The following is an 18,215-nucleotide window of genomic DNA, read 5'->3' on the forward strand; positions in this document are numbered from 1 at the left end:
TTGGCACGAATTATGGCCATCAAATGGCCAATGAAACCGTCACACGCTGACCCAAATGTTGCTCTGCGGTATTTTGGCCCATTCCCGGCGAAGCGCTTGCTTGAGGTGATCGACACTTTGGTATTTTTTAGTGCCACCCTTCCTTTCCAAAATACTCCAGACACAATCGTCCAACGGATTGGTATCCGGAGATTTTGGTGGCCATTGTACGCTGGAAATGAAGCGAGAAACCTCATTTTGTAATCATTATTGGGTGGCGCGTGCTGAGTTCGATGGTGCTGAGTCCTGTTGGAATGTCCAAGGTCTGCGGCCAAAATGTTTGCTTACCCAAGGCTTTAATACACCCTTCAGAATATTTTTGCGATAATATTTGGCATTAATATAAGCCGAGAGCGACCATCGCCTGTTATGGCGGCCCACACCATCACCAACGCCGCTTAAGTTCTGGTGGCCAACCAAAGGTGCACATTCTCAGCTGACCTCTTTGACAAGTAAACACGATAATTTTGTTTGTTTACAAACTGCTGGACAACGAATATTTTTTTTTGGAAGAAAAAAATTCGGCAGTTCTTGTACTTTTTGGAATTTCAATGGTTTACCCCGAGCTCATTTTTCAATATTTGCCGAATGGAATGTTGCGATCTGTTCTGCTCACGAGCCATTTTTCGGCCATTGCGACGCGGATTTAGATAAAGTCGCTTTTTTACTTTTCGAACCATTGACGTCGGGCTACTCTACCAGTATCACGGTAACGAGCGATGGTACGAGACACAAACGATTTATTCGCATTTAAATGCTGGAATGCTCTAGCGATAGCCACTTGTGGTTTTCCAGCCAAATATAAGAAATCACACTATCACGCTTGAATTCCATCACGAAAAACTTTTTTTCTGGAAAATTCTCACCAAAATGCTTTTGTACGCTTGTAAGCAATATAATGAGCTGTCACAGAAACAATTTTAACAGCTGTCAGACGAGTGGCTTAGAAATGGCAACAGTCTGAAGTTGGTTGTAGTTTTTTCTCTCACCCTGTAGTTGAGTTATGCAAAAACTTAACATACCAGATGGCCGTATAAATGACCATCTAAGGTCATCTAAAACATATCTAAAATATTTTTCACTCAATTAAGATTTTCACTCCACATTTATTTTTAATGGCCTACTATCGTTAGCATATCAGCGATAATAAAAACCAAATCGATTAACATTCGGAAATCTATGTAATATGTGGTAGCTTAATCTTAATTGTTTAACATAGATTTCCCCCGAGAAGCCTGCTTTACTGATAAGCTAACCGCAATCGTTAATGAAATTATAGCTTATCGTTTTTATTGCTTAGGAACGAGACCATAAATTTCATGACACAATGCTTTTTTAAGGGTGGCCCTCTTAAAATATTGAGAAATGTTAAGAAAATTTCTAAATTTTCACGTGAACGCTGTGTGTATGGGGAGACGGAATACTCGTACCTTAAGTATTCATATATTAAAAAATATTTTAGACATCTCAAAGATTAGCGCACTCTATTAGGAAAAACGAAATCAAGTTAAAATATAATCACACTTAGCAATTTTGAAGATAACCAACCGGTCATCATGTTGGCATGCCAAATTCCAGATGGGTTCGTGTTAGTGAGACATATAAAGAACAGAGAACGAATGTCGTCATTTATTTACAAAAAAAATGCCGAGGTTGGGGGGAAAGGTAGTGATAGTTAACATTACTCGTTCCCACAATGGAATGGCCCAATCCTCGGTAGAGGATTGTCACCACAAAATATTCTGTGCAACAGTTGGGTTGCTATTAGAACATAATCATTGCTTTGGTTGCATTCAAGAAAGGACTACTTCTCACCAATGCTCAACTTCAGAACGACTAAGATCTGGATCCGATATAGAAGTGTTCCTATGGAAACTGTTTCCACAAAATTTAACACAGATGGATCAAATAGGGATGATGGAATTGAATCCCGGTTATATTTGCATTGAGATGAATGGCTAGCTCTCATATTTGTTGTTGAATCTGGAATATGGCGTCTTCCAAGCGGAAATCCCAGCAATTTTAAAGACATTAAAATTGAGTGGCTCAGGAAAGTTTGTGGTTTTTGTTGAAACAGCTTATTTTGACGCGTTTGTTCTGCTCACAAAGCCAATGCAAGGGCGTATTAAGACGACTGCCCAATTCTGAACGTAGATGGGTCCGTACTATTCTGTCTAGGACGACGAATTTCTCCAATTGCAATTGATGATGAGTACATGAGGCGATCTATTGGCTTTCCCTCTCACAGGCTTAACTGACCGCTTACTCGCATACTACCAACTTGTCGTAGAAGGTTTGTGGTGGATGAGCATAATAATAATTTCATTAGTTTGGAATAATTTTTAATAACAGTTCAGAATAAATATTTAATTAATAGTTCATGACCTGAGATCTTTAAGGAAACATTGCTTATACAGGGTGAGATTAAAAAACTGCAACAAAGTCAAACGCCATAATTTTTACATTTTTTTAATTTTATTGAATGAAAGCAAAAAATGTCGGAAATAGCATCAACTTTTAGAATATGTTTAGATTTGTTCGAATTTATCACCTTTGGCACGAATTATGGCCCTCAAACGGTCACAAGCTACCCGAATATTGCTCTGAGGTATTTTGGTCCATTCCCGGTGAAGCGCTTGCTTGAGGTGATCGACACTTTGATATTTTTTAGTGCCAATCTTGCTTTCCAAAATACTCCAAACACAATAGTCCAACTGATTGGTATCCGGAGAATTTCTTTAGCTCTTTTGAGTCTATTCTTGAGTCAGTTCTTGTACTTTTCGGAATTTTAATGGCTTTACCCCGGGCTCATTACTCAATATTTGCGAGCCATTTTTCAGCCACTACGACGCGGGTTTCGATGAAGTCGCTTCTTTACTTTTCGAACAATTTCTGCTGATGTTGCCGTTTTATTCCGTCACTTCCTCGTTGGGCCATGCTACCAGTATCACGGTAACGAGCGATGGTAAATGCTGGAGTGCTCTAACGATAGCGACTTGTGGTTTTCCAGCCAAACATAAAGAAATCACACTATCACGCTTGAATTCCAAACAACATAATGAGCTGTCACTGGAATAATTTAAAGACCTGTCGGACGAGTGGCTAAGAAATGCCAGCAGTCTGAAGTTGGTTGCAGTTGTTTCATCTCACCCTGTATATATCATTTACTGCGTTTCCCAACAAAAGAATAGAAAAAAAGAAAGCCAACTGAGCCGATTTGGATATAATTTAGGTCAGGTGTCCCAATAGGAAACACAGGAGCTTTTCCGTTTCTACATTCACTACAATTTTTTTTTTTTTGTTGCAAAATGGTCAGGCTTAATCTCTTTATTGTTGTTTTTATAAAAAAAAAAAAAAACAACGTTTGGTTATTAGTGGAAAACGATGGTAATGTTTACGGGGGTAAGGCAGGGAATACCTAGGTTTCGGAAAGAGCCGCCAATCCTCATCAGTTCCCTTGTTTTTGTCTGGGATATTCTCCCCAGAAGTTACTTTAAAAATAACTTCTATGACAAAAAAACATTTTTTACCAAAGTGACGAGATCATAAGCTCAATAGAAGAGGAACCAAAGAATTAAATAAAACTAAAATTATTTTGGAAAATCTTCTAAATCTTACAACCGCACTTATAAACATTTACATCTTTGAATTTTAAAAATCCTGAATCTCGTATAATACATATAAGTCTTCAATTTGGTACGAATTTAAATGAACTTTCGAAGTCTAGAATTGAAGAAGTGCTATCATTTGGTAGTGTATTGATGCATTAGCCTTGATTTTTTAATATTGGAAATAAGAAATCAAAACTTTTGGCCCCATATGTAATAGGCTCAGGGTACTAACCTATCGGCATTGTTATTGTAGCTAACATCAGAAACCTCATGGTATACTCAAGTCATTATGTCTATCTTTAACTAATCGAATAAAGCTTTCCGCCAAACTATTATGTAGACACATCTCGAAAATTCTACTACGGCTTTAATATTTCTTCTCTTCTTCTGAGTTTAGAACATTTTGAGAAAACTCTAACTCTGCGCACTGTAGAAAAAAATTAAGTTAAATTACCTTTTACTCTTAATTACAGTTTTATTTTCTTAATTATGCAATGCCTCATTCGAGCTCTTTTCCAACTGCTCTTCGCATGCATCTTCACAATGATATGCGTTTATCAAGCGACTTAGTTTTTCCAGTCCCGAAACAAATGTGGGCGAAATTATTTTCTCCAATAAGGCAAGTATGTAGAGAGTTATGTGGTCGGCTTGTAGCTGCAGGGGAAGACATTAATAATTTGGCAACTCTCCACACAATGCAGCAAGATATATGAAAAAATTGACTTACCTTTATTTCATAACCTGTAACACCGAACATTCTATGCCGTTGACTTATTGCGGTCATTAAAACATGCATATAAGTCATATTATCCAGTCCTTGTTCTATCAGATTACCATAGACTTGCAATAGTTCTTGTGGATGTCGATGCAGCTGTTGCATATTGAATTTGCCCATTCGATTGCGAAATTTCTCCAACATTTGTTCATGTTCTTGATAAAATCTATGCAAATATATGAAACATTAATTTTTAAGGAATTTTCCTGACAATTAAAACTTACTCCATGAATATTTGTTTAGAATGATAGCCAAAGCGACGTTTAAAATGACGCCATCCATTGCGCAAGGATGCAATTTCTGTGGCAGTAAAACCATTTTCATTTGGCAGTGATTGATTGTCCCGCGGCGGCAGTGGTTTTGGATACAGAATGTGAAAAGACATGAGGGATTTTTTACAGCAAATTTTGTAAAAACAAATTTTCAAATGGCCAAAAGTTATATTGAATCAAACTACACATATGAAGAGTGTCCCTTGTAACTATGTTTGAAAAGAAAAATAGTACCTCTCGATTAAAATAATACTTTTTAATCAAGTAGTTGGGAATATCTTGTTTTGCATTCTTGAGAACTACGAATTAGGATCTTCATTGAGAATACATTTCTCCTTCAACAATTTATAATAAAAATCACCACTTTGTTTTTGTTCAGATGAAATATTTATTACTATAAACTAAGACGAAAACAGAAAAGGATTCAAACAATAAAATGGTAATTAATTATAAATCAAAAGGATGAGGAGGAAATGTGCCAAACCTATTTAAATTTGTTGAAAAGGATTTGGAAACATCAGCAACAAAATAATTTACTTAACAAAAAAATTGAATATTCCGTATGTATTAATAATAATAATAAGGTATAAAAAAACTATGCCTATCACAATGCAATTTAACAAATACTTAAGTCTTTCTTTAAAAACAAAATCACACATATATTCGTATAAGTTGTGAACAATTAATTCTGGTTTTACACATGGGACATTTGTGGGTCAGACGTATGGACATTTTAATACATTCTTCACAAAAGACATGACCACATTTTGTAGAGGTAGGACGGCGTTTCAAACACGATTCCATACAAACAGGACACATGAATGGGGTGTGATTTGAGGATTCAGATTCGTTGTCAGGTGTTGTCTCCTTAATTGGGGATTGTTTATCCTTTTGTTTCGATATGCCACTACTGACACGTCGTCTGCGAACTGGTGGCACCGAAACTTCATTAACATCTTCTAACGCATGATGGCGTTCTAAATTTCTACGTGTCAATTCATTTCGATTTAATGTTGTATTTCGAACAATTGGCACATTATTGTTGGGTGTACATAAATCTATAACGGTTGGTAAATTTGATGATACAACAACCACTTCGTCATCATCGTCGGCTAGCACAATTTCCTCAGTCCTGGTGCCGTTGGAGGTAGGTGTAGAAAACTGGTGATTACTAACGGGTTCATCATCAATTGGTATAACAGATGGTGGCGGATCGTCATAGGTGGTGTCAATGAGTGCCTCATTTAAATCTGTCGGTGTTGCGGATCTACGGTTGGAACATCGGCGACGTCTAGGATTCAATCCACCTCGAGAAGCTTCATTATTATCTGTAGTTGTGCTTGAATTGGATGCTATGAAAGGAAACAAATAAGATGTTTTCAATTAGTACAATATAACTATTTTATTAGATAACACGTTCCATCAATTGACTACTAAATAGCCACCATTGCATATAATTTTGTATTATTCCCACCAAAAAATTATGAGTGATTTCTAATCTTACTGGTATTATTATCGAAATTGTAATACCTTCAGCCATATGACTAAAGAGGTTATATATCATTTTCAAAATATTTCAAAAAAAATGCAATTAATCAAATGCACATGTAGCTTTTCATTCTGCAGGTTTGGTTCAATCGATGGAATTTGATGGACGGAGAAAAATTTGTAATAGATGGAGTTCTTTAGGGTTGAAGCACAACAATGTAAATGAAATTAAACATTTTATGGCAAATGCTTTAGAATCTTTCTATTAATATACAGACAGTTACTATTACCTTTAAACTCATCAAAGTAAACAAAAACTAAGTATTGGAAAAAAGGGGAAAAGATATTGCTTGAATCGAAAATTTTGCATTCAAATGGTTTTGAATCATTCCAATCCTTTTCCATCCTTAATTTTAAAATCATGCACAAAATATAAATTGTATTTAAAGTCTTACCTCTGACTGTGTTACGTTGACGAGTATCTGTTTCTGGATTAATGAAAATGTTTACCGAACGCAAATCCCGATCAACGGTATCACATATTCTATTAACTGAAAGAAGAGAGAAAAATACATTTAATAATAAAACGCTAAAATTTTTTTTTGTAAGAAAAAACTGCAACAAACTTCAGACTGATGTCATATCTAAGCCACTCGTCCGACAGCTGATAAAATCATTCCAGTGACAGCTCATTATATTGTTTACAAGCGTACAAAACATTTTGGTGAGAATTTTCCATAAAAAAGTTATTTATAATGTAGCCCGACATCAAGGAAGCGGACGAAAGAAAACAACAACATCAGCAGAAATGGTTCGAAAAGTAAAGAAGCGACTTCATCGAAACCCGCGTCGCAGTGGCCAAAAATGGCTCGTGAGCTAAACATATCGCAATATTCCATTCGGCAAATATTAAAAAATGAGCTCGGGGTATGGCCATTGAAATTCCAAAAAGTGCAAGAACTTACACCGCTACAGAAAGAAAATACTCTCAAAAGAGCTAAAGAGTTGCTTCGCTTGGCCGAAAGTGGTGAACTGCCGAATTTGGTTTTCTCCGATGAGAAAACATTCGTTGTCCAGTAGTTTGTAAACAAACAAAATGAAATGAAAAGAGGTCAGCTGAAATTTTGCACCTTCGGTTGGCCACAAGAACTCAAGCGCTGGCCATGGTGATGGTGTGGACCGCTCGTATTAATCGACAGTGGCATCAGAATAAATGCCGAATATTATCGCGAAAATATTCTGGAGGGTGTATTAAAGCCTTGGCCAACGGGACTCAGCACCATTGCACTCAGCAAGAGCCAACCAAGAATGGTTACAAAATGAGGTTTCCCGCTTCATATCCAGCGTAAATGGATACCAATTTGGACTATTGTGTCTGGAGTATTTTGGAAAGCAAGGTTGACTCCAAAAAATACCAAAGTGTTGATCACCTCAAGCAAGCGCTTCGCCGGGAATGGGCCAAAATACCGCAGAGCAACATTCGGGCACGGTCACGGTTTCATTGGCCGTTTGAAGGCCATAATTCGTGCCAAAGGTGACCAATTCGAACAAATACTATTTCCGACTTTCTTTCAATAAAATTAAAAAAAAATGTAAAAATTTTGGCGTTTGATTTCGATGTAGTTTTTTCATCTCACCCAGTATATACTATTAGTCTAGAATACCCAATTCTATTCATTTTACACATTCTATTTAATTTAAGGGTTATAACTTCATTATCAAAAATTGTGGTGGGAGTATTACCACGTATAGTTCAATATTGTGAGCATTTTGATGCAACTAATAAATCATATATTTCGTTGGGGTTACAGTCTGGTCTCACTCTTCTTGCTCAGTGAACCCTCATATATTTATTGTTGTACGTAATGAAGAGGATACAAGTTACTCTGGAACTACCGATGCAGTGATCATCTCCGAGTCCGTTTTCTTCGCCTCGCGCCTTCTGCTTTTTTTGGCCAGAGTTTCAATCTCCGCGTGGACAATGCTTGATTCCGCAGTTAGTGTGACAGTTGACGCTGTCTTTCCACCTGTTGGAATTTTTTTTCTTTCAGGCACATTTTAATGGGGATAAAATCCCTCTTCGTTACCTGAGAAGGGACTGGTAAATATATTGATTTATACTGTCTTTAGTTTGATGAAACCACTTGCGTCTCTGCAAAGAATGTGGGGAGAGGCGAATCTGCAAATCTACACCTCAGTCTGTTGAGGTGGCAGACTTATACCTATTGCAGGCATTTTAAGGTCGCTAATAAATTCACCTCCTCAAGACAAGGATTACGGCCACTCGGTCCCAGAACCCCTCCCTGGATACCGCTGAGCTGTCCGCGACCGTTTATATATGAGCGTTTATTTTAATGAGCGTTCTGATATCCGAAACAAGTGTGCTTCAACGATCAGAGGCCTCTCATTCCATAATGAATTTATAACGTGAAGATGAAAGCTTTCAGAAAAGTAAAGGAAGCCCTTAAATAATCACGTTGAAAAGAAATGGTTGGATTATAATCGAGACGTTGCCTGTTCATTGTCTTCATCCAGCCTCTTAAGGCTTTTAAACATATTCCACATTCTCCACAACCTACAACAACAATTATCTCCTTCTTACCATTTTCAAGCCACATTGATCGATGCCAGTAAAACCCCTACAGCAGCTTTTACCTCGATTTTTTCTTAAGGAAAGTGAGGATACATTGCAAGTAGATTCTTCGCCCAAAATCTTCGTAGCTTGTTCTCGGTAGAAATCTCGAATTCTTTGCGAGTTGAGGCCACTGATGTCTTTTTACCCATATTATTGCAATGTCGCGACTCGCAAAAAAATATGGCACGGCTGATTTAAAATGTCAAACAGCTTTGAATTTCATGGAGGATACCTATCTAGACAGTATATAGTACTGCAGTATAGATTATAAAGAAAATAGTATCTTGATGTATGAGTATCTGACTAAAGCTCTAGTTATGCGCACCATCCCCGTTACCAGGCCCATGTGGATATCAAATATGGCGAAATTGATCTATCCTGTAATCTATCATCCTTTTCTAGGACGATAAATGTACGCTTCCTTCGTTTCTATATGAAGTAGCATGTTTTATACGGCGCTATATAAAATATATGCAAGTATACAATATAATGTGTAGTTTGAACGTAGGAAACAAAGAAGCTAAACATCGGCTTGCAATTAAAACAATTCTGCAATACCTAAACACGTTCACTGGCTCTATTTTAACGTGTTTCGGCATTTCCTCTTGATATAAATCATTTTTTATCCCTTTTTTTACTAAACTCGAAATCGAATACAAAATCGGTGCAAGCAACAGCTCAATGACTAAAATCACTTAAGGTGAACTGCCGAATTTAATTTTCTCCGATGAGAAAACATTCGTTGTCCAGCAGTTTGTAAACAAACAAAATGATCGTGCTTACTTGCCAAGGAGGTCAGCTGAAATGTGCACCTTCGGTTGGCCACAAGAACTCAAGCGCTGGCCATGGTGATGGTGTGAACCGCCATAACAGCCGATGATCACTCTCCACTCGTATTAATCGACCGTGACATCAGAATAAATGACGAATATTATCGCGAAAATATTCTGGAGGGTGTATTAAAGCCTTGAAGCAAACATTTTGGTCGCAGACCTTGGTCATTCCAACGGGACTCAGCACCATAGCACTCAGCAAGCGCCAACCAAGAGTGGTTATAAAATGAGGTTTCCCGCTTCATTTCCAGCGTACAATGGATACCAATCCGTTGGACTATTGTGTCTGGAGTATTTTGGAAAGCAAGGTTGGCACCAAAAAATACCCCATAGTGTTGATCACCTCAAGCAAGCGCTTCGCCAGTAATGGGCCAAAATACCGTAGAGCAACATTCGGGCACGGTCACGGTTTCATTGGCCGTTTGAAGGCCATAATTCGGGTTATAACTTCATTATCAAATATTGTGGTGGGAGTATTACCACCTATAGATCAATATTGTGAGCATTTTGATGCAACTAAAAAATCATATATTTCGTTGGTGTTACAGTATGGTCTCACTCTTTCTGCTCAGTGGACCCTTATTGTTGTCAGTGGACTCTTTATTGTTGTACGTAATGAAGAGGATACAAGTTACTCTGGAACTACCGATGCAGTGATCATCTCCGAGTCCGTTTTCTTCGCCTCACGCCTTCTGCTTTTTTTGGCCAGAGTTTCAATCTCCGCGTGGACAATGCTTGATTCCGCAGTTAGTGTGACAGTTGACGCTGTCTTTCCACCTGTCGGATTTTTTTTTCTTTCAGGCACATTTTAATGGGGATAAAATCCCTCTTCGTTATCTGAGAAGGGACTGGTAAATATATAAATTTATACTCTCTTTAGTTTGATGAAACCACTTGCGTCTCTGCAAACAATGTGGGAAGAGGCGAATCTGCAAATCTACACCTCAGTCTTTTGAGGTGGTAGACTTATACCTATTGCAGGCATTTTAAGGTCGCTAATAAATTCGCCTCGTCAAGACCAAGGATTACGGATTACTCGGTCCCAGAACCCCTCCCTGGATACCGCTGAGCTGTCCGCGACCGGTTATTTAATATAAAATGAGCGTTCTGATATCCGAAACAAGTGTGCTTCAACGATCAGAGGCCCCTCATTCCATAATGAATTTATAACGTGAAGAGTAAAGCTTTCAGAAAAATAAAGGAAGCCCTTAAATAATCTCGTTGAAAAGAAATGGTTGGATTATAGTCGAGACGTTGCCTGTTCATTGTCTTTATACTAACAAAATAATTAGGAAAAAAAACAGTCCAGCCTCTTAAGGCTTTTAAACATATTCCACATTCTCCACAACATACAACAATAATTATCTTCTTCTTGCCAGTTTCAAGCCACATCGATCGAAGGCCAGTAACACCCCTGCAGCAGTTTTAACCTTGGATTTTTTTCTTAAGGAAAGTGAAGATTCATTGCAAGTAGATTCTTCGCCCAAAATCTTCGTAGCTTTTTCTCGGTAGAAATCTCGAATTCTTGGCGTGTTAAGACCACTGATGTCTTTTTAGCCATATTATTGCAATTTTGCGACTCGCAAAAAAAATATGGCACGGCTGATTTAAAATGTCAAACAGCCCAGAATTTAATGGAGGATACCTATCTAGACAGTATCTAGTATTGCAGTATAGATTAAAAAGAAACTAGTATCGTGATGTATGAGTATCTGACCAAAACTCTAGTTATGCGTACCATCCCCATGTGGATAGCAAAATGTCGAATTTGATCTATCCTGTAATCTATCATCTTTTTCTAGGACGAATATTTTATATAGCGACGTATGAAACATGCTATCTATTCTGTAATCTATCATATTTTTCTAGGACGAATATTTTATATAGCGACGTATGAAGTAGCATGTTTTATACGTCGCTATATAAAATATACGCAAGTATACAATATAATGTGTAGTTTAAACGTGGGAAACAAAGAAGCTAAACATCGCTTCCAATTGAAATACTTCTGCAATACCTAAGCACGTTCACTGGCTCCATTTTAATGTGTATCGGCATTTCCTCTCGATATAAATCATTTTCATCCCTTTTTTTACTAAACTCGAAATCGAATACAAAATCGGTGCAAGCAACAGCTCAATGACTAAAATCACTTAAGGTACATTAAAAATATCCTGATTTAGAAATACATTTGAAAATTTTATTTTACCAACTTACTTCTTTCAATATCTTCATCTATGTTACGACGCGTCTGCCGTCCATTTCTTCGAGCAAAAGGTGTGGGTGACGTAGGAGTTGTTGGTGATATTGATGATGTTGTGTCATTCCTGACAGGAAGTTCAGGAGACAAAGAACTCAGGACACTGTCAATAAAACTGGTTACATTGCTCAGCAAATCATCGACCGAACCCTAAATGCAAAAAAGACATGGACAATAGGATCAGAATAATTGATATTTGTTACACTTACAGTTGTTGGTGCTGGAGAATTGCTGTGTTTTTCTGTCAACGACATGTCTGCGTCTAGATGTTTGCTCTTCCAGATGTATTGTTTCTTCTTGCCTGCTTGATGTAACTTGGAAGCAATTTTACAGTTATGAAAAAGCAATGGCAAAAATGGCAAACAAATGGTGGTGTGCCATACCAAACAGAAACGTTTGAGGCGGTCATTGAGATGATAAACTATCGATGGCATAATCGGTAGGTGTTTTGTCTCAGTATCGATGAGTTTGTTTGCTATCGATAATATAGCTGAAATTAGAAGCTCTGTTCATGTACGTGCATGAACACTCAACTGTAGCTACCTTTTACTCGAATCCTGTTCCATTATGGTTTATTAGTGTGGAAAGTAGAGGAATAGAAAACCTTTTGATTTCACTACCGATGATAAATTAATAAAGGACTAGTCAGTATACGAACATTGAACTATTTAACATGTTTTTACCCGAAAAACAACATACCCAGGGAGTATCAAACATTGTAGAAGAATACAGGTAGTCTCATCGACACTGCTGCTGTTACAATGAACTGTCAAACCAACCTTGAATAAAAAAATATTCAAATTCTTGAAAATGCATACAATAACAACCTCCGATTGGCGTCGCATAAGAAAAAATTATAAAAACCTATTTACTTTTGAAAAAATAAATTTTGATTAATTAATGTTCCCAAGCGTTGTTGCATCTACCTGTATTCTTCTACCATGGTATCGATACACGAGTAATTTGCTTGCTTTCATTATACAAAAAAAACACTCCTTTGAATGAGCTAAAATTGAGTATTGCAGTTTAATGAAAAGTGCACACTCTTGCTTGCATTTTGATTGAAAAAAGTTTTGAATTCTTGCAGCCTTGGAACTGAGTAATTCTTGCAGTTCTGAAATTGCGCAAATTCCTAAATCAGCACGCAATTTTTGTGGGTTGAAATTATCAACAAGTGGGTACAGCTGTTTGTAATCGATTTCCGCTTTGTTATCGTTCCGTTACCAATAATTCACCCCAATATGGTGAAATTTCGTGATGTTATTTAGTTTAATTTATTTAAATAAAGAACATGGATAATATATTAAATAAAAGAACAAAGTGTAAAAAAAGGAAGATGTCGACAATCTGTGAATGTTAATAAGACAGTTGTGGAACAGATCATACATTTTGAATAAATGGAAAACAAATTCTATGCGCAAAGGTATTTTTGCAAAGTTTTGCTTTTACTTTGACCCGATTTTGGAACATTGACATACATAGAGAGGTAAAGTTTGAAGTTGTCGGAGTTATTTAATTTTTAAAAGTTTGGTAATTTTTACCAGAATTAGAGCAGCAAAGACATATATTATTAAAAAGATGGGACATTTTTTATGAAGTTTGATCCAATAGACGGCGTTGATAGGAGAAAAATATAATATATCTCCATATCATTATGTTGTAATCTAGTCCACACGGAAATGATCTGGAATAGATTTTTGAGCTCATATCTATCATTTCTGATGGTTTTATTGTGGGTTTTAGCAATTTATTGGAGATATCAGAATAACATTTTTCTGTAACGTTTCTTATGCATTTTCGTCATGTGGTCGGCAATCTATTGCCTGGTCGAACAACAATATGCATTTTGGCTATTCTTTATAGTTTTATGTTTTTGGGAGCAGTTTGACAATATTATTAACCCAACATAATTCAATAGAATGGGTTCAATGTATTTAGTTCGTTTGCCTAGGTTCTGATAAAGTCATGAAACTTCAAATCTTTTCTTTAAGATTTAAACCAATTCATTGAATGCTAACTAATGTGTGTTAGCATTAAAGAAAAGGAATTTGTTTTTTGGATCCGAGCAGCTAGTTTCCTTTGTCTTGTAAAATGTGTTTAAAGACAATATGAAAAACGACATCTTTAAATACCGAAAAAATGATTTGTCTCGCCAAATAATTGGTCACTTTGATACGAATCCTGTAAAAATGACATCCCAAAGGTTTGGTCAAGATATAAAACCAAATGCCGCGCAAATGGTTGGGTGTGTAAAGTTTGAATCAAATTGAATACTTCCTTCGAGAATTATAGACAAACTGGAATTTACGTCATATCAAATAATGTACAGGGTGAGATGAAAAAACTGCAACCAACTTCAGACTGCTGTCATTTCTAAGCCAATCGTCCGACAGCTGTTAAAATTATTCCAGTGAGAGATCATTATATTATTTACAAGCGTACAAAAGCATTTTGGCGAGAACTTTCCAGAAAAAAGTTATTCGTGATGTAATTCAAACGTTATAGTTTGATTTCTTATAATTGGCTTGAAAACCACAAATGGCTATCGAGCACTCCAGCATTTAAATGTGAATAAAATGTGATACTGGTAGCGTAGCCTTACGTCAAGGAAGTTGACGGAAGAAAACAACAACATCAGCAGACATGGTTCGAGAAGTATAGAATCGACTTGATCGGAACCCACGTCGCAATGGCCGAAGAATGGCTCGTGAACTGAGCATATCGCAATATCCCATTCGGCAAATATTGAAAAATGAGCTCGGGTTAAAGCCATTGAAATTCCAAAAAGTTCAAGAACTTACACCGCAACAGAAAGAAAATAGACTCAAAAAAGCTAAAGAGTTGCTTCGCTTGACCGAAAGTGGTGAACTGCCGAATTTGGTTTTCTCCGATGAGAAAAAATTCGTTGTCCAGCAGTTTGAAAACAAAGAAAATGATCGTGTTTATTTGCCAAAGAGGTCAGCTGAAAATCTTCACCTTCGGTTGGCCAACAGAACTCAAGCGCCGGCCATGGTGATGGTATGGGCCGCCATAACAACTGATGGTCGCTCTTGGCTCGTATTAATCGACCATGATGTCTGAATAAATGTCGAATATTATCGGAAAAATATTCTGGATGTGTATTAAAGCCTTGGGCACGCGAATATTTTGGCCGCAGACCTCGGACACTCCAACAGGACTCACTCAGCAGGTGCCACCCAAAAATGGTTACAAAATAAGGTTCCTCGCTTCATTTTCAGCGCACAACGGCCACCATCTGGAGTGTCTGGAGTATTTTGGAAAACAAGGTTGGTACTAAAAAATTCCAAAGTGTTGATCACCTTAAGCAAGCCCTTCGCCAGGGATGGGCTAAAATACCACAGAGCAACATTCGGGCAACGTTTGAAAGTTTCATTCACCGATTGAAGGCCATAATTCGTGCCAAAGGTGACCAATTCAAACCAATCTTAACTTATTCTAACATTTGATGCTATTTCCGACGATTTTTGCTTTCATTCAATAAAGTTAAAAAATTATGGCGCTTGACTTTGTTGCATATTTTTTATTTCACCCTGTATACCCTCTTTGATGTAATACTCCTTGACAGCACAAAAGTAGTGTTTTTGGTCTTTTGTAAAGTAAGTAAAAAAATAAGTTGGTGATATTTGATAAGAAAGTAGCAATATTTGTGTATGAAATGTTCATTACATGGTCTAAAATGATTAAATATCCTATTTTCAGCCCAACACCCAATCACCAACGCTGGACTATCGGAAGTCAGTTTGCTGACAAAAAGAAACGACACAGTTCCTATGAAGTTGGACATATTAAAAAAGGTATGTCGGATAGCAATAATTCCATTAATTTCCATTTATTACACCCTGCAAGTAATTTTCTAGTAAAATACACAAATAAATATTATAAAACGTCTCAAAAACGACCACCACAAAAATGTAACTACCCAAAAAAATATAACAAATGACCTTGAACTTTTTTCCATACCCATACAGGGTTTATTAAAAATAACAATACCGCCAACAAAAACATACAAAAGCTTGGCGTAACAGACAAAGCAGTGAAACGCTTAAACGTATTAATTTGAAGGTAATGCCAACAAAACAAAAACCGAAGTACGATAAAATAATTAAGTTATTATTGAGCTTATTACCAAAAACAACAACGAAGTAACGCATACGTTAACAAAATAATTGAAATTTTAGAATATCAACAACGCTCAACTAGCCATGGATAACAGCAAAAGGTTAATGATTTATAGCACCACAACACCAAATACAGGCAACGCTTGGCGGCAGCAGAACAACGTCCATTTAGACTATTGAATGGCAGGAGAATATCCAAAATAAATTTAATTTCCATTTAACGTCGCACACGGCAAAACGAAAAGAGCCAAATCTGTAAATTGTGCTTTTATTTTATTTTCAATTGCCAAAACGGCAGGTGAATGACCAAAATTTATTTGTTTTTTTGCTGCTACCTGAGATTCTGTTGCCTCGGCGGACATTGATGATGATGATGAGTATATTGCTTGAACAATGTTTTTTTTTTATTAATTTTTTGTAAACAGAGAGTTTGTGTGTGTGTTTGAGGGTTTGTTAAAAAATCGTCCATACGAAAATTTTGTGTGTTTTTCATCGTGAATGGAAGCAGGCCAGTCAATGACCCATTTTTTGATCGAAGCTTCTTATGGCGATAATAAGATTAACCGCCAATGATGAGGGCCAATGTACTTGAATAAAAAGTCATGGCTGAATGTTTAAGGAAATATTATTTTACGAAGAGTTTTTAATGTTACAAGGAATAAGATAAAAATTATAATATTTTAAATGTAACACCTGATACATATTATTTAAGATATACACTTAAATTGCGTTGCAATTAAAAATGAGGTATTTTTTTATTTCCATATGTAGTGCAGGTTCCATTTAGAGGCAGTTTTTGCTACTTCATTCAGCTGGAATTTTAAAGATATAAAACAAAACAAAGTACAGGCGTTGCACTCTAAACAAGTAACGATTTAAATACAGGGTGAGATAAAAAACTGCAACAAAGTCGAAACAACATCACTTTTATTTTTTTTAATTAATTTAATGGAAGCAAAAAATGTCGGAAATAGCATCAAATTTTAGAATAAGTTTAGATTTTTTCGAATTGGTCACCTTTGGCACGAATTATGACCTTCAAACGGCCAATAAAACCGTCACAAGCTGCCGTAATGTTGCTTAGCGGTATTTTGGCCCATTCCCGGCGAAGCGCTTGCTTGAGATGATCGACACTTTGGTATTTTTTAGTGCCAACCTTGCTTTCCAAAATACTCCAGACGCAATAGTGCAATGGATTGGTATCCGGGGAATTTGGTGGCTGGAAATGAAGGGTGGAACCTCGTTTTGTAACCATTCTTGGGTGGAGCGTGCTGATTGCGATGGTGCTGAGTCCTGTTAGAATGTCCAAGGTTTGCGGCAAAAATGTTTGCGTGCCAAAGCTTTTAATACACCCTCCAGAATATTTTTTGGCGATAATATTCGGCATTTATTCTGATGCCACTGTCGATGAATACGAGCGGAGAGCGACCAGCGCTTGAGTTCTTGTGGTCAACCGAAGGTGGACATTTTCAGCAGACTTCTTTGGCAAGACGATCATTTTGTTTGTTTACAAACTGCTAGACAACGAATGTTTTCTCATCGGAGAAAACTAAATTCGGCAGTTCACCACTTTCGTCCGAGCGAAGCAACATTTTAGCTCTTTTGAGTCTATTTTCTTTCCGTTGCGGTGAAAGTTCTTGCACTTTTTGGAATTTCAATGGCTTTACCCCGACCACATTTTTTAAAATTTGCCGAATGGAATATTGCGATATGTTCAGCTCACGAGCCATTTTTCGACCACTTCGACGCGGGTTTCGATCAAGTCGCTTCTTTACTTTGCTTTCGAGCCATGTTTCCTGCTGATGTTGCTGTTTTCTTCCGTCCACTTCCTTGACGTCGGGCTACATTACCAGTATCACGGTAACGAGCGACGGTACGAGACACAAAAGATTTTTCACATTTAACAGTTGGGTGCTCTAATGAGATCCACCTGTGGTTTTCCAGCCAAGTAAAAAGAAATCACACTATCACGCTTGAATTCAATCACGAATAACTTTTTTCTGGAAAATTCTCACCAAAATGCTTTTGAACGCTTGTAATCAATATACTGAGCTGTCACTTGAATAATTTTAACAGTTGTCGGACGAGTGGCTTAGAAACGACAGCTGTCTGAACTTGGTTGCTGTTTTTTCATCTCACCCTGTATATTTTTTAAGATATATA

The 18,215-nt window shown here is 37.0% G+C and overlaps 2 protein-coding genes across 2 annotated transcripts; both read right to left on the reverse strand.

The window, feature by feature from the left end:
* Positions 1–3,395: 3,395 nt before the first annotated feature.
* Positions 3,396–4,885, reverse strand: LOC131804451 (uncharacterized). Its single transcript, XM_059127356.1, has 3 exons — positions 4,650–4,885; positions 4,378–4,591; positions 3,396–4,304 (listed from the first exon to the last, which is right to left on the reverse strand). Exons 1-3 carry the CDS (start codon positions 4,808–4,810, stop codon positions 4,134–4,136), a joined length of 546 nt encoding a protein of 181 aa, XP_058983339.1. The 5' UTR covers positions 4,811–4,885; the 3' UTR covers positions 3,396–4,133.
* A 176-nt stretch (positions 4,886–5,061) lies between these two features.
* Positions 5,062–12,362, reverse strand: LOC101889746 (uncharacterized). Its single transcript, XM_011292816.3, has 4 exons — positions 12,123–12,362; positions 11,871–12,063; positions 6,641–6,736; positions 5,062–6,049 (listed from the first exon to the last, which is right to left on the reverse strand). Exons 1-4 carry the CDS (start codon positions 12,345–12,347, stop codon positions 5,349–5,351), a joined length of 1,215 nt encoding a protein of 404 aa, XP_011291118.2. The 5' UTR covers positions 12,348–12,362; the 3' UTR covers positions 5,062–5,348.
* Positions 12,363–18,215: the final 5,853 nt, after the last annotated feature.

This window comes from Musca domestica, unplaced genomic scaffold (assembly GCF_030504385.1).
Source record: "Musca domestica strain aabys unplaced genomic scaffold, Musca_domestica.polishedcontigs.V.1.1 1, whole genome shotgun sequence".
Taxonomy (NCBI): Eukaryota; Metazoa; Arthropoda; class Insecta; order Diptera; family Muscidae; genus Musca; species Musca domestica.